Source organism: Bison bison, unplaced genomic scaffold (assembly GCF_000754665.1).
Source record: "Bison bison bison isolate TAMUID 2011002044 unplaced genomic scaffold, Bison_UMD1.0 scf7180017864092, whole genome shotgun sequence".
NCBI lineage: Eukaryota > Metazoa > Chordata > Mammalia > Artiodactyla > Bovidae > Bison > Bison bison.
In genome coordinates this window covers 1,793,681-1,812,826 of record NW_011494664.1, presented here as the reverse complement: position 1 = coordinate 1,812,826, position 19,146 = coordinate 1,793,681, and the positions used below count along the sequence as shown (strand labels likewise).

Below are 19,146 nucleotides of genomic sequence, written 5' to 3'. Positions count from 1 at the left end.
AGAGTCCCCAACAGATTTGTGTCAGATAATAAATTTCCCAAATCCTTGTGGTAGAGCTTGTGCTGTTGAAAAAAAATACATAAGATCACATCTGCCTCGGCAAATCTAGGTCTCATGCTTTTTAAAATGGACATGTTTTATTAAACAGAGATAGTGAAGCATACTCTGTTAGTGCAGGACACTAACCACAAATACTGGAGATGAGCACCTTGTGGAGACGGGCACCAGCTGCAGACTTGCCAGCAAAGTGTACTCAACATACAATTTAAGTAGAAGCAAAAGGTATCAGTGCTTATAAAAGAGGTAGACTTTATAATGGTACACAAAGTGTTGCCAGCCTATACAGCTGAAAGGAACTACCTCTGAAATCCTGAGCATTTAAAAAAAATGTTTTGGCTGCAACTCTCTCTCTGACACTTGTGGGTAGGTCTTAAGAGTATTGAGATGTACGTTTCACCTTTCTGTGGCCTTCACCATTATCTGGATATATCCTTGTTGAAAGGATACGAAATTATGTTAGCCAGCAATAAAATGTGGCTATCCAAAGGATCCAGCCCACAAAGTGCCATAGGGACCAGAAAACTAGAATGAAATGAAGATAAATTCTACAATTTAAACCTAAAAACAATTTCAGCAAGCTACTTTTAAATGTACCTTACGGCAAATGCACTCTGCATGCGCCCTATGGGAGGATTGTTTATAAGAGCACAAAATGGAAACGAATTCAAATTCCATCAGGCAGAGAATCGATAAATAAAACTATGGTGCACCCATACAAGGCAATAGTAAGCAACAATTCAAAAGAAAGAGATCCATCTATATGAATTGGCATGTGAAGAAAAGACATTTAAGTGAAAAAGAAATAATTTAGAACGCAACTCAAAATATTATCCCATTTATAAAAAAATTTTTAAACCCACATGCAAAACAATTTTTGAGTGTGTGTGTGTGTGTAAATACATAGAAAAAGGAATAGAAGGATATGTGGCAAATTGTTAAAAAGTGGTTAATTATTGGACTTCCCTGGTGGTCCAGTGGTTAAGAATTCACCTTCCAATGCAGGGTACATGAGTTCCATCCCTGGTCAGGGAACTAAGATCCCACATGCCGCAACTAGAGAGAAGCCCACACCCTGCAGCAAAGAGCCTGAGGGCCGCAACTAAGACCCAATGCAGCCTAAACAAGTAAACAAAATGTTTAAAGTGGCTGGTTCGATACAGAAGGAAGAAAATATTTCCAGTAGGGTAGAGGGAGTGGGAAAAGAAAGAAGGTGTGGGGAGAAGGAGAGAGAGAAAGGAGAGGGAAGGAAAGAACAAGTTTTAACAGCATTCTACAAATTTAAATCAAAGCCATGCCATTTCTGAAAAAACTAGTAGCTGCTTGTCACCATTACCCTCATCATCTCCTGGAGACATTGGTGAATGTTAAGATACAAGTCTTAAAGTATTACCATTTCCTGTAATTCCTGAATATTTCAAAGAACTCTCTCAAACCCCTGCCAGCTTAACTACTGCAGTTTATAGAAACCATTGTCTGGGTAAGTATGATGACAAGATTTTAATTAGCTTGCCTATGACTAGCCACCTAGCAGAAACCTAAAGAAAACCGCCTTCATTCCCTGTTGAGAACCTTCCCATTCAGCTTTCCAACTGACTCAATACCTCAGAAAATTAAAAAACAGGACTTCAAAGTACTGCTGTGTGAGAGGTATTGCACACGCTCACAAGTCACAATTTTCATAAATCCTCATGTTCTGCCTTTTCTTAGTTTTGTTTCAGATATCCAGGTTCTAGAAGAAACGTTTGTCTGAAACAGAAAGTTATTATTTTTTCAAGAGTAATTATAGTTGATATTTACATAGCCCCAATTTCCACTGAAAGTGTTTAAATGGCATTAACTCATTTAAACTCACAACAACCCTGTGAGGTATGCACTATTATTATTCTCATTTTATAGAGGAGAAAATTAAAGTTGGGTAATTTGCCCCTTGGTCTTACAGCTTGTATAATGATACATATTCTCACAAAGAGATACATTGTTATCAACCCCAATCTACAACCCAGAGATTTCAATTCACTAAATACTGAATTGCTCACTGAAAACACCTAAAGGCCAGACTTCACTCCTGAATGGAAATTCAGGAGCTCAAACTGGGGCAGTTTAAGGTTGAAGGATAAAATCTATACGCACCCTGTGTCTGAAGCTGGGGAAAGCCCATAGTGACTCATCACCGCAACCTGGATCTGTCTGATGCTACTGCCAGGCATAAACAGGGCGGCTGAGCACACAGGATGAAGTCACCTGACCGCATTCGTAGCCAAGACACTCAGGTATCCACAGCTTCCACCTGCAGGGAAGTCTGTCTAGTCACCCGGCTTCTCTCAGCTCTCAGGAAGAACGCATGGAATGATAAAAAGAATCATCTTAATTTCTTCAAAGGCCTTACCTTACCCAACCACTGGAACTGACATAGTTTTCTACTCCCTATTTCTATAGTTTGTAAGCACATACAAGAATATAAAAATTAATAGCTCTTCTTTCCATTTAACAAGCAACACTAGACTAGAATCTTTATTCTCTATGCGATTTGCTACCGTTAAGACTGTGCTGGTAATACTTTAGAATCAATCTTCCCATACCGCATGCAGTGCACTGGGTATGGCCGCAGGTATAGCTGGATCCAGGGGGTCAAATGATGTCAGAATCTGCTCTCTCTCCAATCGGTTTTATTGAGCAGACTCTCTTTGTGTAGGTATGTCTCTCCCCAACTTCAAGTCCAAAGGCAAAATTTATGTGCCTCTTTTCCAGTCACTTATACAAAAGTTCCAGGATTGGTTTTGACTGGGCCCCGGTTGATTTGGCTTGAGTCAAATGCCCAACCCTAAACCAATTTCTGTGGCCATAGAAAAGCAATGTGATTTGCAAGTGTAGGATACAGACAATCCTGAAGCCAGGGAACTTAGGCTAATCAGTAGCACTGGGCCAGATGTTGGGCAGGGCAGGCAAAAGATAACAGCAGTGGGACTCAGAGCAGTGTTGTCTCTGAGAGGTGTGAATAGTGGGGATGTGGCTTCAGAGTGGAGGTTTTAGTAAATCTTTTCTTGTACTTTGTCTACCAGGATAAGGCGGGAAGGTGTAGGAGTATTTTGGTCCTCATGACAGTGATAGATAAAGATACCTTTAAATGCACAATTTGGTTAACTGGGAAACATACAGAATCATTTCATCATTCTATTTGACCTAGAAATTAGATTCTGTTTCTGATCTTGTGACAGACTGGTTTTCCAGCTCATCGTGGGCCAGATTCATTCACATTCATTCATCCATATGTTCATGCATTCATGCAGGCCAGAAGAATCCACTAAGAGTCTGCCATGTAGGAAGCACTGGGGTCACCCTGAAATCAATGGTACCCTAGAAGGGGAATCTCCGAAAGAGCATCCAACCCCTTCTCTCCCTATCAGCTGTCATTCTCCCCACCAGCCCTGCAAAGTAGGTCCATGGGGCTCTGACATCATAAACCCGAATACACCCCTCACCCAGCTTAAACCATTATTCAACATGGACAATCTTGCTTCATCTCTACTCCCACTCCCCATCCTCTGATTATTTTGAAGTAAATCCCAGACAACATACAACCTGTAAATATTTCAGCAACTATCTCTGAATCCATCTTTATCTTTTTGTTAAAATCACTTATCACTATCATATTTGCAATAATTACTTAATATCATCAAATATCCAGTCAGTGTTTACATTTCCCCAGTAGTATTTTCTTTAACAATTTGTTTATTTGAAGCAGGACCCAAATAAGGTCCAAATGTTGTAACTGTTTATGTGTCTTAAATCTCTTTTAATCTGTAAGTTCTCCCTCTACCTCTTTTTATTTATTTAAGCCTTGAAAAAAAAATTACGTTAACAACCAGCTTTTGTCCTACAGTGCATGCCTGAATTTTCAGGATACTTTCACAGAGCCTTTATAACAATAAGCTGACAACCAGAGGGTCAGAGTCCACCTAGCACAGCGATTAGAGTATGAATTCCAGAGCCTAACTGCCCGTGTTCATATCAAGGCTCTGCCACTTAATAGTCACATGAACTGACCTCTCTGTGCCTCAATTTCCTCATCTTTAAGTGGGGTTCACAATAGTACCTTCCTCATTGGGTTATTTTGAGAATTAAATGGCTTGATATATGCACAATAATTGAATAGTGGTGCACAGAACACAGCAAATGATACATTATACAGATGAAACTGAGTCAGTCAGGCTGACAGGTCCAAGGCCTCACAGCTAATGGGTGGCAAGGCAGAGACTAGCACCCTGATTTATCCCACTGGCTTGATACTGTTTCAGACCATTGATAAATGAAAGCTCTCACGGGGTGGGCATCACTCCGCCCCTGGCCAGGATGTTACTGCCTTTCTGTTGTTAAATCACTGGGATGACTTTAGGAAACTTCTCCAGGTCTCATCTCAGTCTCCAGATCCGCAAAGTGGTGGAGATGGAGATAAATCTCAGGTGCCTGCAATCCCTTTTAGGAGAAATCCCAGCAGAAGACGCCCTTAGCAAGCCTAGCAGGAGAGTCATACAGTCTGCTCCACGTTGGCGCCAACCACAGAAGCCTATAGATTCCCGAAAGGAGTGTGATCCACCCCCAGGCCTCCAGGAAATGAGCCTCGCAGCGCTAACCACTACTCCCTCAGCCTGACTCAGGGGGCAGGCCGGTACCCATCACTCTCCCCAGGTTATCCGTAATCCTGACTCACGGCGGCCCTGATGGCAGCTTCCCGGTTTATTCACACGGCCAGGTAAGGGGAATGCCTCCCCCAGACAGCTTCAGCGGTTTCTGCAGCAGGAAACCAGCCTCATTGGACGTCTGTCGCGCCTTTGGTTACCTAAGGCCTGGCAGCAAAACAGGGACTTCATGGTTACCTAAGGCCTGGCAGCAAAACAGGGACTTCATCTCATCAGGACTGCGGAGGTGAGTGAAGCTAGGTGCTGCTGATCATCCGCAAGCAGTCGTGCTGGGGTCCTTGAGCATGTGATAGGCGGCTCTGCAGAGTGCCCCTCAAAGCCGCAGACGGACATCCAGCAGTTCTCAACTTGTAGGGTCTGAACAACAACATGCAAATAAAGACCAGCAGTAAAGATATGTTAGAGGGACTTCCTGGTTGGTCCAGCTGCTAAAACTCCCCACTCCCAATGCTGGCCACCTGGGTTAGATTCCTGGTCAGGGAACTAGATCCCACAGGCCGCAACTAAGATCCAGCGTAGGGCTTCCCTGGTAGCTCTCTGAAAAAGAATCTGCCTGCTAATGAAGGAAACACGGGCTTGATCCCTGGTCCTGGAAGATCCCACATACGATGGAGCAACTAAGCCCATGTGCCACAACCACCGTGCTCTAGAGGTTGGGAGTTGAAATTCTGGAGCCTGGGCACCCTAGAGCCTGTGGTTGCCAACAAGAAGAAGCCACTGCAATGAGAAACCGGCACAGCATAACTGGAGAGTAGACCCCTACAACTAGAGAAAAGCCCACAGGCAGCAAGGAAGACCTAACACAGCCAAAAATAAATCATTTTTTTTAAAAGACCGTGCTCAGCCAAATAAATAAATAATAAAAGTTTGTTTAAAAGATATGTTAGGATTTTCTGTCAAATAAAAATTCGATGAGGGACTTCCCAGGCAGTCCAGTGGTTAAGACTCCATGCTTCCAAGGCAGGAGGCATGGATTCCATCCTTGGTCAGGGAACTAAGATCCTGCATGCTGCTCAGTGCAGCCAAAAAAAAAAGAATTGTATGAAACTTTAAACATTTTTGTTCCTTTTGAAGTTTTATTTCTTTACTTCATAAACTTCAGGACAACAAATGCAAACAGAAAAAAAATTCTATTACCATTTTGCTTTTGTTACTTATTTTCATCAACATTTCAAATGAAAGGTCATCAGAAATCCAATACAAAAAGAAAGAGGAACAGAATAAATAATACAAATGTCCATCATACAAAATATTTGGCTAAATAGTTTGCAGTAAATCCATAAAACACAACACTGGCAGTAGTTACAGAGAGTACGTGGATCTAATTTTATTGGCATGGCAATGTGATTCTAATACAGAATACAAAGTATTAATAGTCTACGTAATACACACCCACTGGCGTAAAGCTATGGGTGTCTCTGCTTTGCAGCCCCCAGTGCTTTTTTTATCTTAACACTCAAACCTTTTCCTGTCATTCCTTAATTAATATTTAATGTCCCTGCCAGACTAGACACTCCATGAGAGCAGGAACTCCATCTTTAGCCCAAGCACCTATACCAGCCCGAGACGTGGCACAGGACATGTGGTCAACAGAACCGAACCGTGGAATCTCAGGAACTAAGCTTGTCCCTGCTTCCTTTCCAAATTGCTGACGCATCGTTGACTTAACCATCTATTTCTAGAATTTTTGCCTAGGATTATCATCAAGTCTGTGGAATTTACCATTCTTCTAGTTGGTGAGTGTTTGCATTCTTATTCACTTTGGTTCTCAGTTTGCACAGTCTCTCTCATTAGATTGCCAGCGTTTTGAAGCCAGGGACTGTGCTCTGTTTTGTTCTTTCTGCAATGGCCAGGAAAATGTTCTGCTCAACCATTTGGTCTTTGAGCTATCGAATGAGTTGGCAAGTATAAGCTCCTAAGAGAACAAAGAATTGAAGTCACTGTAATTTAGCTGCAATCACAACTCCCTTTCTTTTTTTTTTTTCACTTTTGTATTTTTATTCTTGTTACACCTTTTATTTAATATTCGTTAGCCGAGCCAGTGTGGGCAGGAAGAGGGGAGACAGGCTTTGGATTCACACCAACTTAAAAATCTCAGCTCTGCCACCCCTCAGTGGTGCAACTTTGGATACATTGCTTGAGTATTTCTCTGGGCCTTGGTTGCAATTTTGGATACATTGCTTGAGTACTTCTCTGGGCCCTGGTTTCCTTGTAGGTAAAATGAAGATGATAACATTTGCCTCGCGGATTATGGACATTCAGTTATACAATGCAAGCTACAGGCTTAACACAGTGCCTGACACATAATAGATGCTCAATAAACGTTATCAATATCTATATTGACACAGTAGAAGACGGTCTCTTAGCCAGTTCAGCAGCTTAAAGGAGGCTTCCAGTCCTTATACAGAGCAGTCTGGTGGGTGCCCGCAGCATGTTGAACATTTGAAACCGGAAGCTTCTCTGTAGCGCCTTCATGTACGTCTGCTCCAACTACCTGAGTTGTTTTTGTCTCCAAACCTGTTCTGTGTTGTCCTCAAACCTCTTTATCCCAGCTGAACTTGTCCTTGTAATTGAGTGATTTTTTAACTAATTAATTAATTTGGGATGGGCTGGGGAGGTGGGTTCAGGATGGGGGACACAGGTACACCCATGGCTGATTCATGTCAATGTATGGCAAAAACCACCACAATAGTCTTAAGCAATTAGCCTCCAATTAAAAACAACTCCCTTTCTTGTGCCGGGCACTGTGGTTGGAGCTCTGTGTCAATTACCTTTCATTCATCACAACAATCCTCAGAGGGAAATACTACAAGCCCCATTTTACCCCTGAGGCTTCAAGTCACCCACCTAGTAAGAAAAAGAATCAGGGCTGGAGCCAGTTTTTCCTGACTCTGAAGTCCATACCTTTTTTAACCTTTATTTTATTCAAGTATAGTTTATTTACAATGTGTTAATTTCTACTGTACAGCAAAGTGACTCAATTATACGCCTATATACATCATTTTTCATATTCTTTTCCATAATGGTTTATCACGGGATAGTGAACATAGTTCCCTGTGCTACACAGTAGGACCTTGTTGTTTATCCATTCTCTAGATAAGTTTGTATCTGCTAATCCCAAACTCCCAACCCACCTCTCCCCCTATGCCCCACATCCCCTTGGCAACCACAGATGTGTTCTCTGCATTTGTAAGTCTGTTGTTTCATAGATAAGCTCATTTGTGCCATATTTTAGATTCCACGTGAATTTCGTATGATATTTGTTTTTCTGACTTACTTAGTATGATCATCTCTAGGTCCAGGGGCCATGCTTTTAATCACTTGCGACCATGCCCTCCCACTCCTCCAGTAGCTGACAAGAAACAAACTGGGCCTCTTTGGGGCAGTTTGATGAATCAGAGGGAGTCCTGAAAGGACAACTCACTAAGTTAACCTCCCAAAATTTTCATGTCTGCTTAGATAACGACCATGACGGCTACTAGAGAAGACAGTTTTTCAACTGTTGCTCTTGGCTCCTGAACCAAAGCAGAAAAGACATAATCCCTGATCTGAAACCTGTGAACAGCCTCGTCAAACCGCTTCAGTCCCTGAGCCTTTGGATAACCCCCTCCCCATCCCGTGTGGCTTTGTGAGGTAAGCTATACGGAAGGAAACAGTGTGGAATATTTCCTGGACAGATCCTTTCTCTTGCCGAGGAGACCTATGAACACAAGTAAAGAGAAGGCACTAAGAGAAAAAGATTTAAAGGAATTAGAAGTATAGCGAAGGTGTGATTGTCCACAATCCAGCTCCAATCAAGGATGGATAGATGATGTTTGGCCGTCATTATAAGAGGCTCTGGTTGATAAATACTGTCTGGTATTTCCTTGCTGACTTCTTACCCTCACACCACAGGCCCTGATGGCTGTGGTCCATTATGCAAATACAACTCCCTGAATCAAGCTGTGGGTGACTCACCCACCCCCTTTAAAGCCACGTTGGGTTCGAGGCAGTGACTGCTCAGGGTAGAAGCCATGGCTCACAGACCCTGCTTCTCCTACTGGCTATTGGTCTGCTGGTTGGTGGTAACTGTGGCAGAAGGTAAGGGTTTTGCTTTTATTCTCCTGCGGGTCCACTAATTAATAAGCTGTGTAAAAAGAATGAATTTGGCTCCATGATTATACATATCCATGAATTGGAAACATTTACGTCAGCTTCCATCAGCATATGTGTTTAAAGAGAAAGACACTGAATTTTATCATCGGAAGATGTTGGTCCTAGTCTCAGTCCTAGCTATATGACTTCAGATGCACTTAACTGCTCTGAAATGCATTTCCTCTTGTGTAAAGTGACGGCATGAATGACATCCATTATTATGGGGGTTGTTAGGACCACATGAGCTATCCTTCAAGAAAAGCTCTTCAAGCTTCAAGCACTATATGAATACTAGTTATTATTGCCGTGGAGCTAACAATATCCGCCCTGAATTACAGCAATGTCCACCTCTTTGATTTCCTAACCATGTCTAGTCAGTTGTGTCCTGGTGCTGTGGAGGTGAGCCTAGACTTCTTGCTTTGAGATTCTATGAGATTCAATTTCTCCACTGCTCCTTTCTCTTTCCTTTTCCCCCACTACAATATTTCCAGGTGGCCTGAGCTAGAGAATTGGTTTGCAAACCCTGGGGACAAGCAAGAAAAGGAGGAGAGCCCCAGGAGTCATACCAGGCCCTCCACCCCTTTCATGTGGCCCTGGAACTTTGCAGGGGTGCAGCCAGACCCTAGTGGACCCTAGTCATCCCCCAACCAGTTCACTGCGCCCATGCACCACAGCTCATAACAGAGTGGAGGGGAGCCGGGCCATTGGAGCTGGTGGTTCCAGAAAGTGAACCACTCTTCAGGAAACCCTATAAACATGTAGCTAAATAAGTTATAATGAAATTAGAGGTTTATTCACTTTTTTTAAGCACCACTAAAATGTGGTTTCTGTTTTGGGCTCCCTCTTCCCCACTGTCCCTCAGACTGGCCTCAAAGTCCTTCAAATGCAGCTTCACTCTCTCCAGGCAGCCCTGGTTCCAGGTCATCACTTGCTTACACCTGTCCTGGCTCTGCCAGACAGGATCACGTGTGGGTCCTTGAACTCACCCCGTCCTCTCTCATCTCCATGGCAGCAGCAGTGGCTAGCGCTTCCCCTGCTTTCACCCGTTTATTACAATTCTGCTTCATAGGATGTCATTTAGTGTCACTATGGTACTATGTGTGTCATAGAAGTCACTATGTCACCTTCACAACAGTTTTCTTAAGATATGTAGTTTTAAAATTGCAATCTCCTTCTATCTGACATTTTTGAATTCTTACAGCAATTCACACATCGCCCACGGTACTTCCTGCGTTATGCTCTGTATTGTAAATCCATGTATTTGTAGCATCTCCCCATAGGCCCTGTTTCTTCATCTCTGCCTTTGCCGCAGCTCCTAACACAGTAACCTGCACACTGTTGAGTTGACTAGACTCACAGCACAGGATTGAAAGAGGCCTGTGTGAACTTGTGTGAAGTGGGCTCCAAAGTCTTTATCTGTAAAATTTGGGACTTGACCAAAATAGCTAGTCATTCTGTGAGTCTATGCAGTGGATTAAGTTGCAGTTATTGTGAGCAAGTTAATCACAGGACTTATATTTCTTTTTGGTTCGCCTCTGAAGGCACCTGAGAATGTATAAAAGAAGAACTGCATACTTATACATCAAGCATAAAGCTTACTTCTCTTAAAAATCAGGGTAGCGCACTACAAAACAGCTATTGTCTGCCCAAACAACCACAGACTACAGGTAATTATATTTTCTAAAAAGAGGTCATCTCATCCTTACTTTTTTTTAAAAGTACTAGTTGGTGTACTATGAATTTCATGTCTAGACTATAATAAACCCACTTAAAATTGATGTCCAAACTCCAGCAATAGTTTGGCTTATTTTATTATCCTCTAATTTTGAATGTAAATTATTTTTGAAAATTTTATGGGTTTGGCAGGACTTCCTTGGCAGTCCAGTGGTAAGACTCCACATTTCCACTGCAGGGCACATAGGTTTGATTTCTGGTCTGGGAAATAAGATCCCACATGCCATGTAACCAAAAAAAAAAATTTTTTTTAATTTTTTTCTGAGACTAGAATGAAATATTCACTTAGACTTGCAAAAATCTGCAGAAATGTACTCAACACCCATTAATACAATCCTCACCTGCCTGCCTGGCCACTCATTCAACTCATCTGTTATGTATTGGGCATAAGTACTCATGCTAAGCGAAGGACTGTTTATAGCAATGACCAATAGGGGCTTCCCGGATAGGACAGTTGGTAAAGAATTCACCTGCAATGCAGGAGACCCTGGTTCGATCCCTGGGTTGGGAAGATCCCCAGGAGAAGGGAAAGAATACTCACTTCAGTATTTTGTCCTGGAGATTTTCATGAACTGAATAGTCCATGGGGTCGCAAAGAGTCAGACACAACTGAGAGACTTTTTCACTTTCACTTTCAATGACCAATAGAGTCAACAGTCCTCCTCATCTTCATGGAGGTTCAATAACCTACTAGCTCAGTTCAGTTGCTCAACCCCATGGACTGCAGCACAACAGGCCTGCCTGTCCATCCCCAACTCCCAGGGTTCACTCAAACCCATGTCTATTGAGTCAGTGATGCCATTCAACCATCTCATCCTCTGTCGCCCCCTTCTCCTCCCGCCTTCAATCTTTCCCAGCATCAGGGTCTTTTGCAATGAGTTGGCTTTTCGCATCAGGTGGCCAAAGTATTGGAGCTTCAGTTTCAGCATCAGTCCTTCCAATGAATATTCAGGGTTGATCTCCTTTAGGATTGACTGGTTGGATCTCCTTGCTGTCTAAGAGACTCTCAAGAGTCTTCTCCAGCACCACAGTTCAAAAGCATCAATTCTTCAGTGCTCAGTTTTCCTTACAGTCCAACTCTCATATCCATATCTGAGCACTTTACATATCTTATTTTAGACACTACAACAAGCCAATAAGGAGCATTGTTTTCTCCATTTTAACAAATAAGGAAAGGCAGACTTGGAGGACACTATCAATTAAGTTATGGAAGCTGTCAATAGTCACACAATTATTAAATGGTGGAGCTCATATAAGTCATAGAGCTCAGGGATTCTATGCTGTTTTTAAAAATTATGAAAGTATGATAACATTTACAAGTGACTTGGAAAATGCAGAACAAAGTTATATATAGTTCCACTGTATATTACAATTATTTTTTAAGTAGATAAATTAAGATTTTTAGTTGGAGTTAAAATAGAAAACTCTCAAAAATTAATAGAATGAATAGGCATAAAAGTAGAAGGAGGTAGTGGACCTGAAAAGCATTTTGAACAAATTCAATGTAATTATGGTTTATACAATTTTCACACAACAGCAGAATACAAATCCTATTCAAGTTCCCAAAGACTGTAAACCAGGAGAGACTGGAATATATCCAGGGGTGTGAAACAAGATCCAAAAATTTCATGGTCTAAAGGTACTGAAATCATACACAGTCTGTTCTCTTAAGGGATCCTGTGCTTTTAAACACTATGCTATTCTCTCAAAATGTTTCCAATCTGCATTTAAATATTTGACTGACTTTAGTCTAATTAAGATTACAGAAGAGCTCTCATTTTTGATTTTCAGTATCTTTGGTGTCATGTCAGTATGCTACATAGTGAGAAATATTTGCTTATTAATAATCACATTATCCCTGAGAGGTAGGAAAGTGATAACTTTTGCAATTATGGAAGCTGAGATCTCTCTCCGTCTGATCAAGTCCACTGTAGGCACAGTGCTAGTGATCAGGAGACCAGGTATGCATGATGATCTCACAGGTACATCAGTGGAGGAGGAATATAACCACTGAATACTAATCACATAACTGATAAATATGGTGAAAGTGGACTCACGGGTGCTGTGGAAGCATATTGCTAAAGGCCTTAAGCCAGCCTCAGGGCAGGGAAGACCTCCTTGAGGAAATGAGACGTGAAATCTGCATAGAGATAAACCAGGCAAAAAGAGCGGGAAATGATGTTCTTGGCATCTGGAACCAACTTTTTAAAAGCCCAGGACCATTGATGATTGCTGTCAAAGTATTTGTCAACATTTGTCAGAAGAGAGCATTGACTAATACTGGACAAACCAGGGATTTCTCTGGTGGTCCAGTGGTTAAGACTCTGAGTTTCCAAAGTAGAGTGCACGAGTTCAATACTAGTGACAACACTAATACTTATTTGTGGGATGGCGGAAACAGAGTCAGATTCCTATGGATTAAATAGGGTGAGGGAAAGGGAGTCAGAATGTGTAGACTTCTCTTTGAAGTGAGAGAAGTAGAAACAAAGAAGTTCATGGCAGATCACCGAAGTTTTCTCTCTGCAATATGAAGCAAAGTAATCTGCTTAGAAAGGCCAGGAGAATTGTGAAGAGAATTCTTCATTAGAAAAGTCAGGAGAATTGCGAAGATAATTCTTCAAATGAATGAAGAAGAATGAGAATGTTGAAGGGGCTTTGAAGAGACTATGGGAGGTTTAGAAGACAGAGAGAATGGATCAGAACAAGGACAGAGAGAATTCTGGAGCAGTATTAACTCTTCGGAGACCATGAATGGCATCAACCCACTCACTCAGATGTATGGCCTGAACCTCGTAAAAAGCCTGTGACAGTTCCCCAAATAAGTCCCTAAAGTTCCCACATGTTACAACACTTGAGCTAGCCAACCAGGAACCTGCAGTAGTCACCACGTGTGTAGTCTGCTGGGGGAATGTGGTTCTACGTGAGCTAATTACTGGGAGGAGCATATATCTTGACCTTGAGTACCGAGAAATTCCTGGAATAAGACAGCATTGACTAATATTGAACAAACCAGGGACTTCTCTGGTGGTCCAGTGGTTAAGACTCTGAGTTTCCAAAGTAGAATGCACAAGTTCGATCCTTGGTTGAGGAATTAAGATCTCACATGCTGCGTGGCATGGTCAAAAAAAAAAACAAAATAAAAAAGTTTTTTTTAATTTTAAAAAACACTAGACATCCCAGAGTCAGAGAAACACTAACAACTCTAACACCCCAATGTCAGGAGGATTTGGTAAGTAGCCTCAGTTTTAAGAAGTAAAATGAGCACAAAGGGTGGATATTTTTAAAAGCTAGAATCCAATTCACTGAGTGGCAGAGCCCAAGACCTAGCTAAACCTTATCTGATAGCAAAATGTCCCAGTGGAGCTCAAGAGTAAGGCTAGCTTCCTCTCTAGCAACTGGATTCTCAGCAGAAAGTTTTTATGTTAAAAAGGTTCATAATTAATCTGATTGTATAGGAGGAAAGAATGAGTGATATGGCATTAAGTCATCTTCTGTAGTTTGAAATGTCTTAATCTAGTTTCAACCATAACATTTTAATACTCAGTAGCCTGAGTGGATATGGGAGAAAGAGTCAGTATTTAATTCACCCATTCAAGCTGGATTAACAAAATAATAGAGGTGATTATTATAAAGATATTTCCAAGAAACTTAAGTACAGCCAGCCCTCAAAAAGACCAACCCTGGAAAGTCAAGAGCCGAGGTTACTCTCACAATCACCCTGTTACCACATAGGTACTTGTCTCTTTTTCTCTTTGAGAGGCCTTCCCCATTTTACAGCTATGGAAAGACTGGCTCAGCTGGCCAACTCCTGACTCTCCAGCCTCTCCCCTACACCTTCTCCTTACATCCTCCACTGTGTCACTTTGTTGAAATTCTTGGATGAAATCTGATTTGTCACTGGCCAGTCAATGAAAGAGTTGAATGTCTAACAATAGTCCTGTGAGGAATTCATCTTTTCCATCATTCACACTCAGCTGCCCTTTCCAGACTTGTATTGGCAAGTTTCTAAAGAAGAGAAGGGATAATTTTCTAAAGGAAATCTTGCTATTTCATAGCCAATTTGATTAAATGATATAGCTAGAGGAAAGACCTTGACACTGGATATTGATCCAAATTTCTTCTTGGAAACTTGTCACCTGGTCCTCACTGCTCATTCCTCTGCTGCCTGTAGACTCTCCCTCTGTCCTCTTCAAGGAGCAATTTCACTGCTGGGGAAGTGAAGCAAGTTCTTTTGGATTAATAGCCTTCGGGGGGACAGTTACTTTTCTTAACATTGCATTTTTTTTCCACCAAATTTTCTTATTTATTTATAATTTATGCACAATAAAAGGCAACATCTTAAAAGTGCAGATGAATCACTTTTTACATATATGCATATGTGTATATAATCATATGTGTGTACACATATATTTTTGTGTATATTTATATGTATGTGTATAAATATAAATGTGTATACATATCTCCATATTTATGTAACAACCACCCAGATCAAGATCGAAAGAATTCACTGGTTCCTTTCTCCACTAAATAACACCTACACATAACCCTAAGCTGTTTTTCACTTTTTTTTAAACCATTCAGTTCAGTTCATTTGCTCAGTCGTGTCCGACTCTTTGCGACCCCATGGACTGCAGCATGCCAGGCCTCCCTGTCCATCACCAACTCCCAGAGCCTACCCAAACTCATGTCCATCACATTGGTGATGCCATCCAACCCTCTCATCCTCTGTCATCCCTTTCTCCTCCTACCTTCAATCTTTCACAGCATCAGGGTCTTTTCCAATGAGTCAGCTCTTTGCATCAGGTGGCCAAAGTATTGGAGTTTCAGCTTCAGCATCAGTCCTTCCAATGAATATTCAGGGTGACTTCCTTTAGGATGGACTGGTTGGATCTCCTTGCAGTCCAAGGGACTCTCAAGAGTCTTCTCCAACACCACAGTTCAAAAGCATCAGTTCTTCGGTACTCAGCTTTCTTTATAGTCCAACTCTCACACTCATACATGACTACTGGAAAAACCATAGCTTTGACTAGATGGACCTTTGTTGGCAAAGTAATGTCTCTGCTTTTTAATATGCTGTCTAGGTTGGTCATAACTTTCCTTCCAAAGAGTAAGCGTCTTTTAACTTCATGGCTGCAGTCACCATCTGCAGTGATTTGGGAGCCCTCAAAAATAGTCTCTCACTGTTTCCATTGTTTCCCCATCTGTTTGCCATGAAGTGATGGGACTAGATGCCATGATCTTAGTTTTCTGAATGTTGAATTTTAAGCCAACATTTTCACTCTCCTCTTTCACTTTCACCAAGAGGCTCTTTAGTTCTTCTTCACTTTCTGTCATAAGGGTGGTGTCATCTGCATATCTGAGGTTATTGCTATTTCTCCTGGAAATCTTGGTTCCAGCTTGTGCTTCATCTATCCTGGCATTTCACATGATGTACTCTGCATAGAAGTTAAATAAGCTGGGTGACAGTATACAGCCTTGACATACTCCTTTCCCAATTTGGAACCAGTCTGCTGACCTGCATACAGATTTCTCAGGAGGCAGGTCAGGCGGTCTGGTATTCCCATCTCTTTAAGAACTTTCCACAGTTTGTTGTGATCCACACAGTCAAAGGCTTTGGCATAGTCTATAAAGCAGATGTAGATGTTTTTCTGGAACTCTCTTGCTTATTTGATGATCCAGCGAATGTTGGCAATTTGATCTCTGGTTCCTCTGCCTATTCTAAATCCAGCTTGAACATCTGTCATAGATTAACATAATTTTCCTTGTTCTTGAATTTCATATAAATGGAATAATACACTACATACTCTTTTGTGTCTAACTTCTTTGGCTCAACGTAGCATCATAGGATACATCCATGTTGTTGTATTCATAATTCTTGGTCTTTATTACTGAGTAGTATTTTATTATATAAATACATAGTTTATTTATCCTCACCTATTGATGCTTTCTGTGTGTATGTACTTAGTTCCTTCAGTCATGTACAACTCTTTGTGATCCTTTGTACCATAGCCCGCCAGGGTCCTCTGTCCATGGGATTCTCCAGGTGGAATACTGGAGTGGGTTGCCATACCCTCCTCCAAGGGATAGTCCCAATCCAAGTCTCCCACAATGCAGGCATATTCTTTACCATCCAAGCCACCAGGGAGCCCACTGATGGTTTCCAGATTTAGATTAATATGAATGAGAGTGCTATGCAGATTTCCTTTGTGGTTAAGACTCTGCACTTCCACTGCAGGGGGCCCAGGTTTGATCCTTGGTCAGAGAACTAAGATCCCACATACCCCACAGTGTGGCCAAAAAAAAAAGCTGCTTAAAAAAAAAAATTCTTGAACTAATCTGTAGACATACGCACTCATTTCTCGTGGATAAATTCTCCAGCATGGAATTTCTGGGTCACAAAGAATGTCCATGTCTCATTTTACTGACCTAGACAGTTCTCTCAAACATGCTTTAGGGAGACTCTAGAATTCTCCCTTCCATTCTTTCTCCTCTGCTACACCTGATGACTCTCCCCTCTGCTCCTGTCATCAGGCCTATTTCCTGACATGCACTTTTCTCCCCACAGGACAAGAAGTGGTCACGCCTCCTGGAGACTCACAAAATAATGCAAACCCTACGGACTGCGAGATCTTAACACTCACCCCTCCCCCTGCCACAAGGAACCCAGTGACTAGGATCCAGCCCATCACCAGGACACCCAGGTGTCCCTTCCATTTTTTCCCGCCACGATGGCTCCGAGTCTACATTAGGTTTCCATACAGGCCTTATCCTCCTCCAACGTGGAACCACCATTTTCAATTCCATCCATATTTTTGTCCATACAGTCGCCTTCCTCCTTATTACAATTACTTCCCCAGGAGAAGACTCTGGAGAGGAAGTTCCTCTGAGGAAAGCAGAGAAAAGAGAGAAGCCCCAAATGTGCTGAAGTAAAAGAAGCCAAGGCCTCAGAAAAGACTAGAAAAAGATTTGTGCTTTCAGTTTTCAACTAAAACAATTGGGTTGGAAAATTATGCATCTTAAACTCCACTGACTGGAAGTTGTTCTCCTTGTCAGCAGTGATCGTATTGGTTTATAGGTTATTCATGATAACAGAATAGAAGCAATAATGACATTATTCTTATCCTTTACTTTTTATGATCAAAGCATGTTTATGCAAGAAAAGTTCTAATATGAGTGGTTCCCATAATTCCTACCATCCTGCAATACCGGAAGAATCATCTCCATCTTCTAAATCACAGTGAAGAGCATTTAAATAAATCGAGACTGCTATAAACCAAATGGAGACATTAATGACACCCTTTTATGCTTACTGGAAAACTCACAAAGCAAGGCATATTTACAAAGTGATCTTTAAAAGAAATTATAAAAGACAGAAAGTTTTGTTTTATTCTGTTTGGCAGTGGTTATTCATTCACTTTTAATTGACATGATATTATATTAGTTCCAGGTTATTTAACACAATGATTCAATATTTGTATATATTACAAAATGATTACCACAATAGTTCAGTTAACATCTGTTACCATACATAATTACAAAACTTCTTTCTTATGAAGAGAACTTTCAAGATCCACTCAGTTTTCCAACAACAAAAAAAAATTATAAAGATTAAAACAAAAAGCTATGGGGAGTTTAACAATAGGTACTATTTTAAAGATACTATAAACTAAATTACCTAACCAAAAAAGTTCTTTTTAAACTGCAATATCTAAATATACTTTAATGTTAACTATTTAAGCCACCAATGAAAACTAGTTTGATATGTATCTCACTGTTTCTCCTATTATCTTCGTATGCATGCTAAGTCACTTCAGTCGTATCCAACTGTTTGTGACCCTATGGACTGTATAGCTCGTCAGGTCCCTCTGTCTGTGGGATTCTCCAGGCAAAAATACTGGAGTGAGTTCCCATTCTCTTCTCTTCATATAGATACTAGTTTAAATTATATACTTCCCCTAAAACTTTCAACAAGATTCTAGGCTCAAAATTCAAGTACAGAGATGTTCTAGTAAGTCTAGAACTCCACAGACACAAATTCAGTGAACTATAGTTCCAAATAGGAAAAGGAGTACGTCAAGGCGGTATATTGTCACCCTGCTTATTTAACTTATATGCAGAGTACCTCATGAGAAATGCTGAGCTGGAAGAAGCACAAGCTGGAATCAAGATTGCGGGAGAAATATCAATAACTTCAAATATGCAGATGATACCACCCTTATGGCAGAAAGTGAAGAGGAACTAAAAAGCCTCTTGATGAAGGTGAAAGAGGAGAGTGAAAAAGTTGGCTTAAAACTCAACATTCAGAAAACAAAGATCATGGCATCTGGTCCCATCACTTCATGGGAAATAGATGGGGAAACAGTGGAAACAGCGTCAGACTTTATTTCTTGGGGCTCCAAAATCACTGCAGATGGTGACTGCAGCCATGAAATTAAAAGACGCTTACTCCTTGGAATGAAAGTTATGACCAACCTAGATAGCATATTGAAAAGCAGAGACATTACTTTGCCAATAAAGGTCC

General features: G+C 41.2%; 1 protein-coding gene across 1 annotated transcript; it reads left to right on the top strand.

Moving 5' to 3' along the window:
* Positions 1-8,770: 8,770 nt before the first annotated feature.
* On the top strand, positions 8,771-17,555 carry LOC104987335 (chromosome unknown open reading frame, human C4orf26). The gene is made up of 3 exons (XM_010838195.1): positions 8,771-8,837; positions 17,191-17,327; positions 17,472-17,555. Exons 1-3 carry the CDS (start codon positions 8,771-8,773, stop codon positions 17,553-17,555), a joined length of 288 nt encoding a protein of 95 aa, XP_010836497.1.
* The last annotated feature ends 1,591 nt before the right edge of the window (positions 17,556-19,146 follow it).

What these genes read in the sequence shown, in the direction of transcription:
- LOC104987335 (XM_010838195.1), top strand. Translation starts at nt 8,771, where the DNA reads ATGGCTCACAGACCCTGCTTCTCCTACTGGCTATTGGTCTGCTGGTTG. An exon ending in GGTGGTAACTGTGGCAGAAG is followed by an intron (nt 8,838 to 17,190) that starts GTAAGGGTTTTG and finishes TTCTCCCCACAG; the next exon opens with GACAAGAAGTGGTCACGCCT. An exon ending in CCATCACCAGGACACCCAGG is followed by an intron (nt 17,328 to 17,471) that starts TGTCCCTTCCAT and finishes CCTTATTACAAT; the next exon opens with TACTTCCCCAGGAGAAGACT.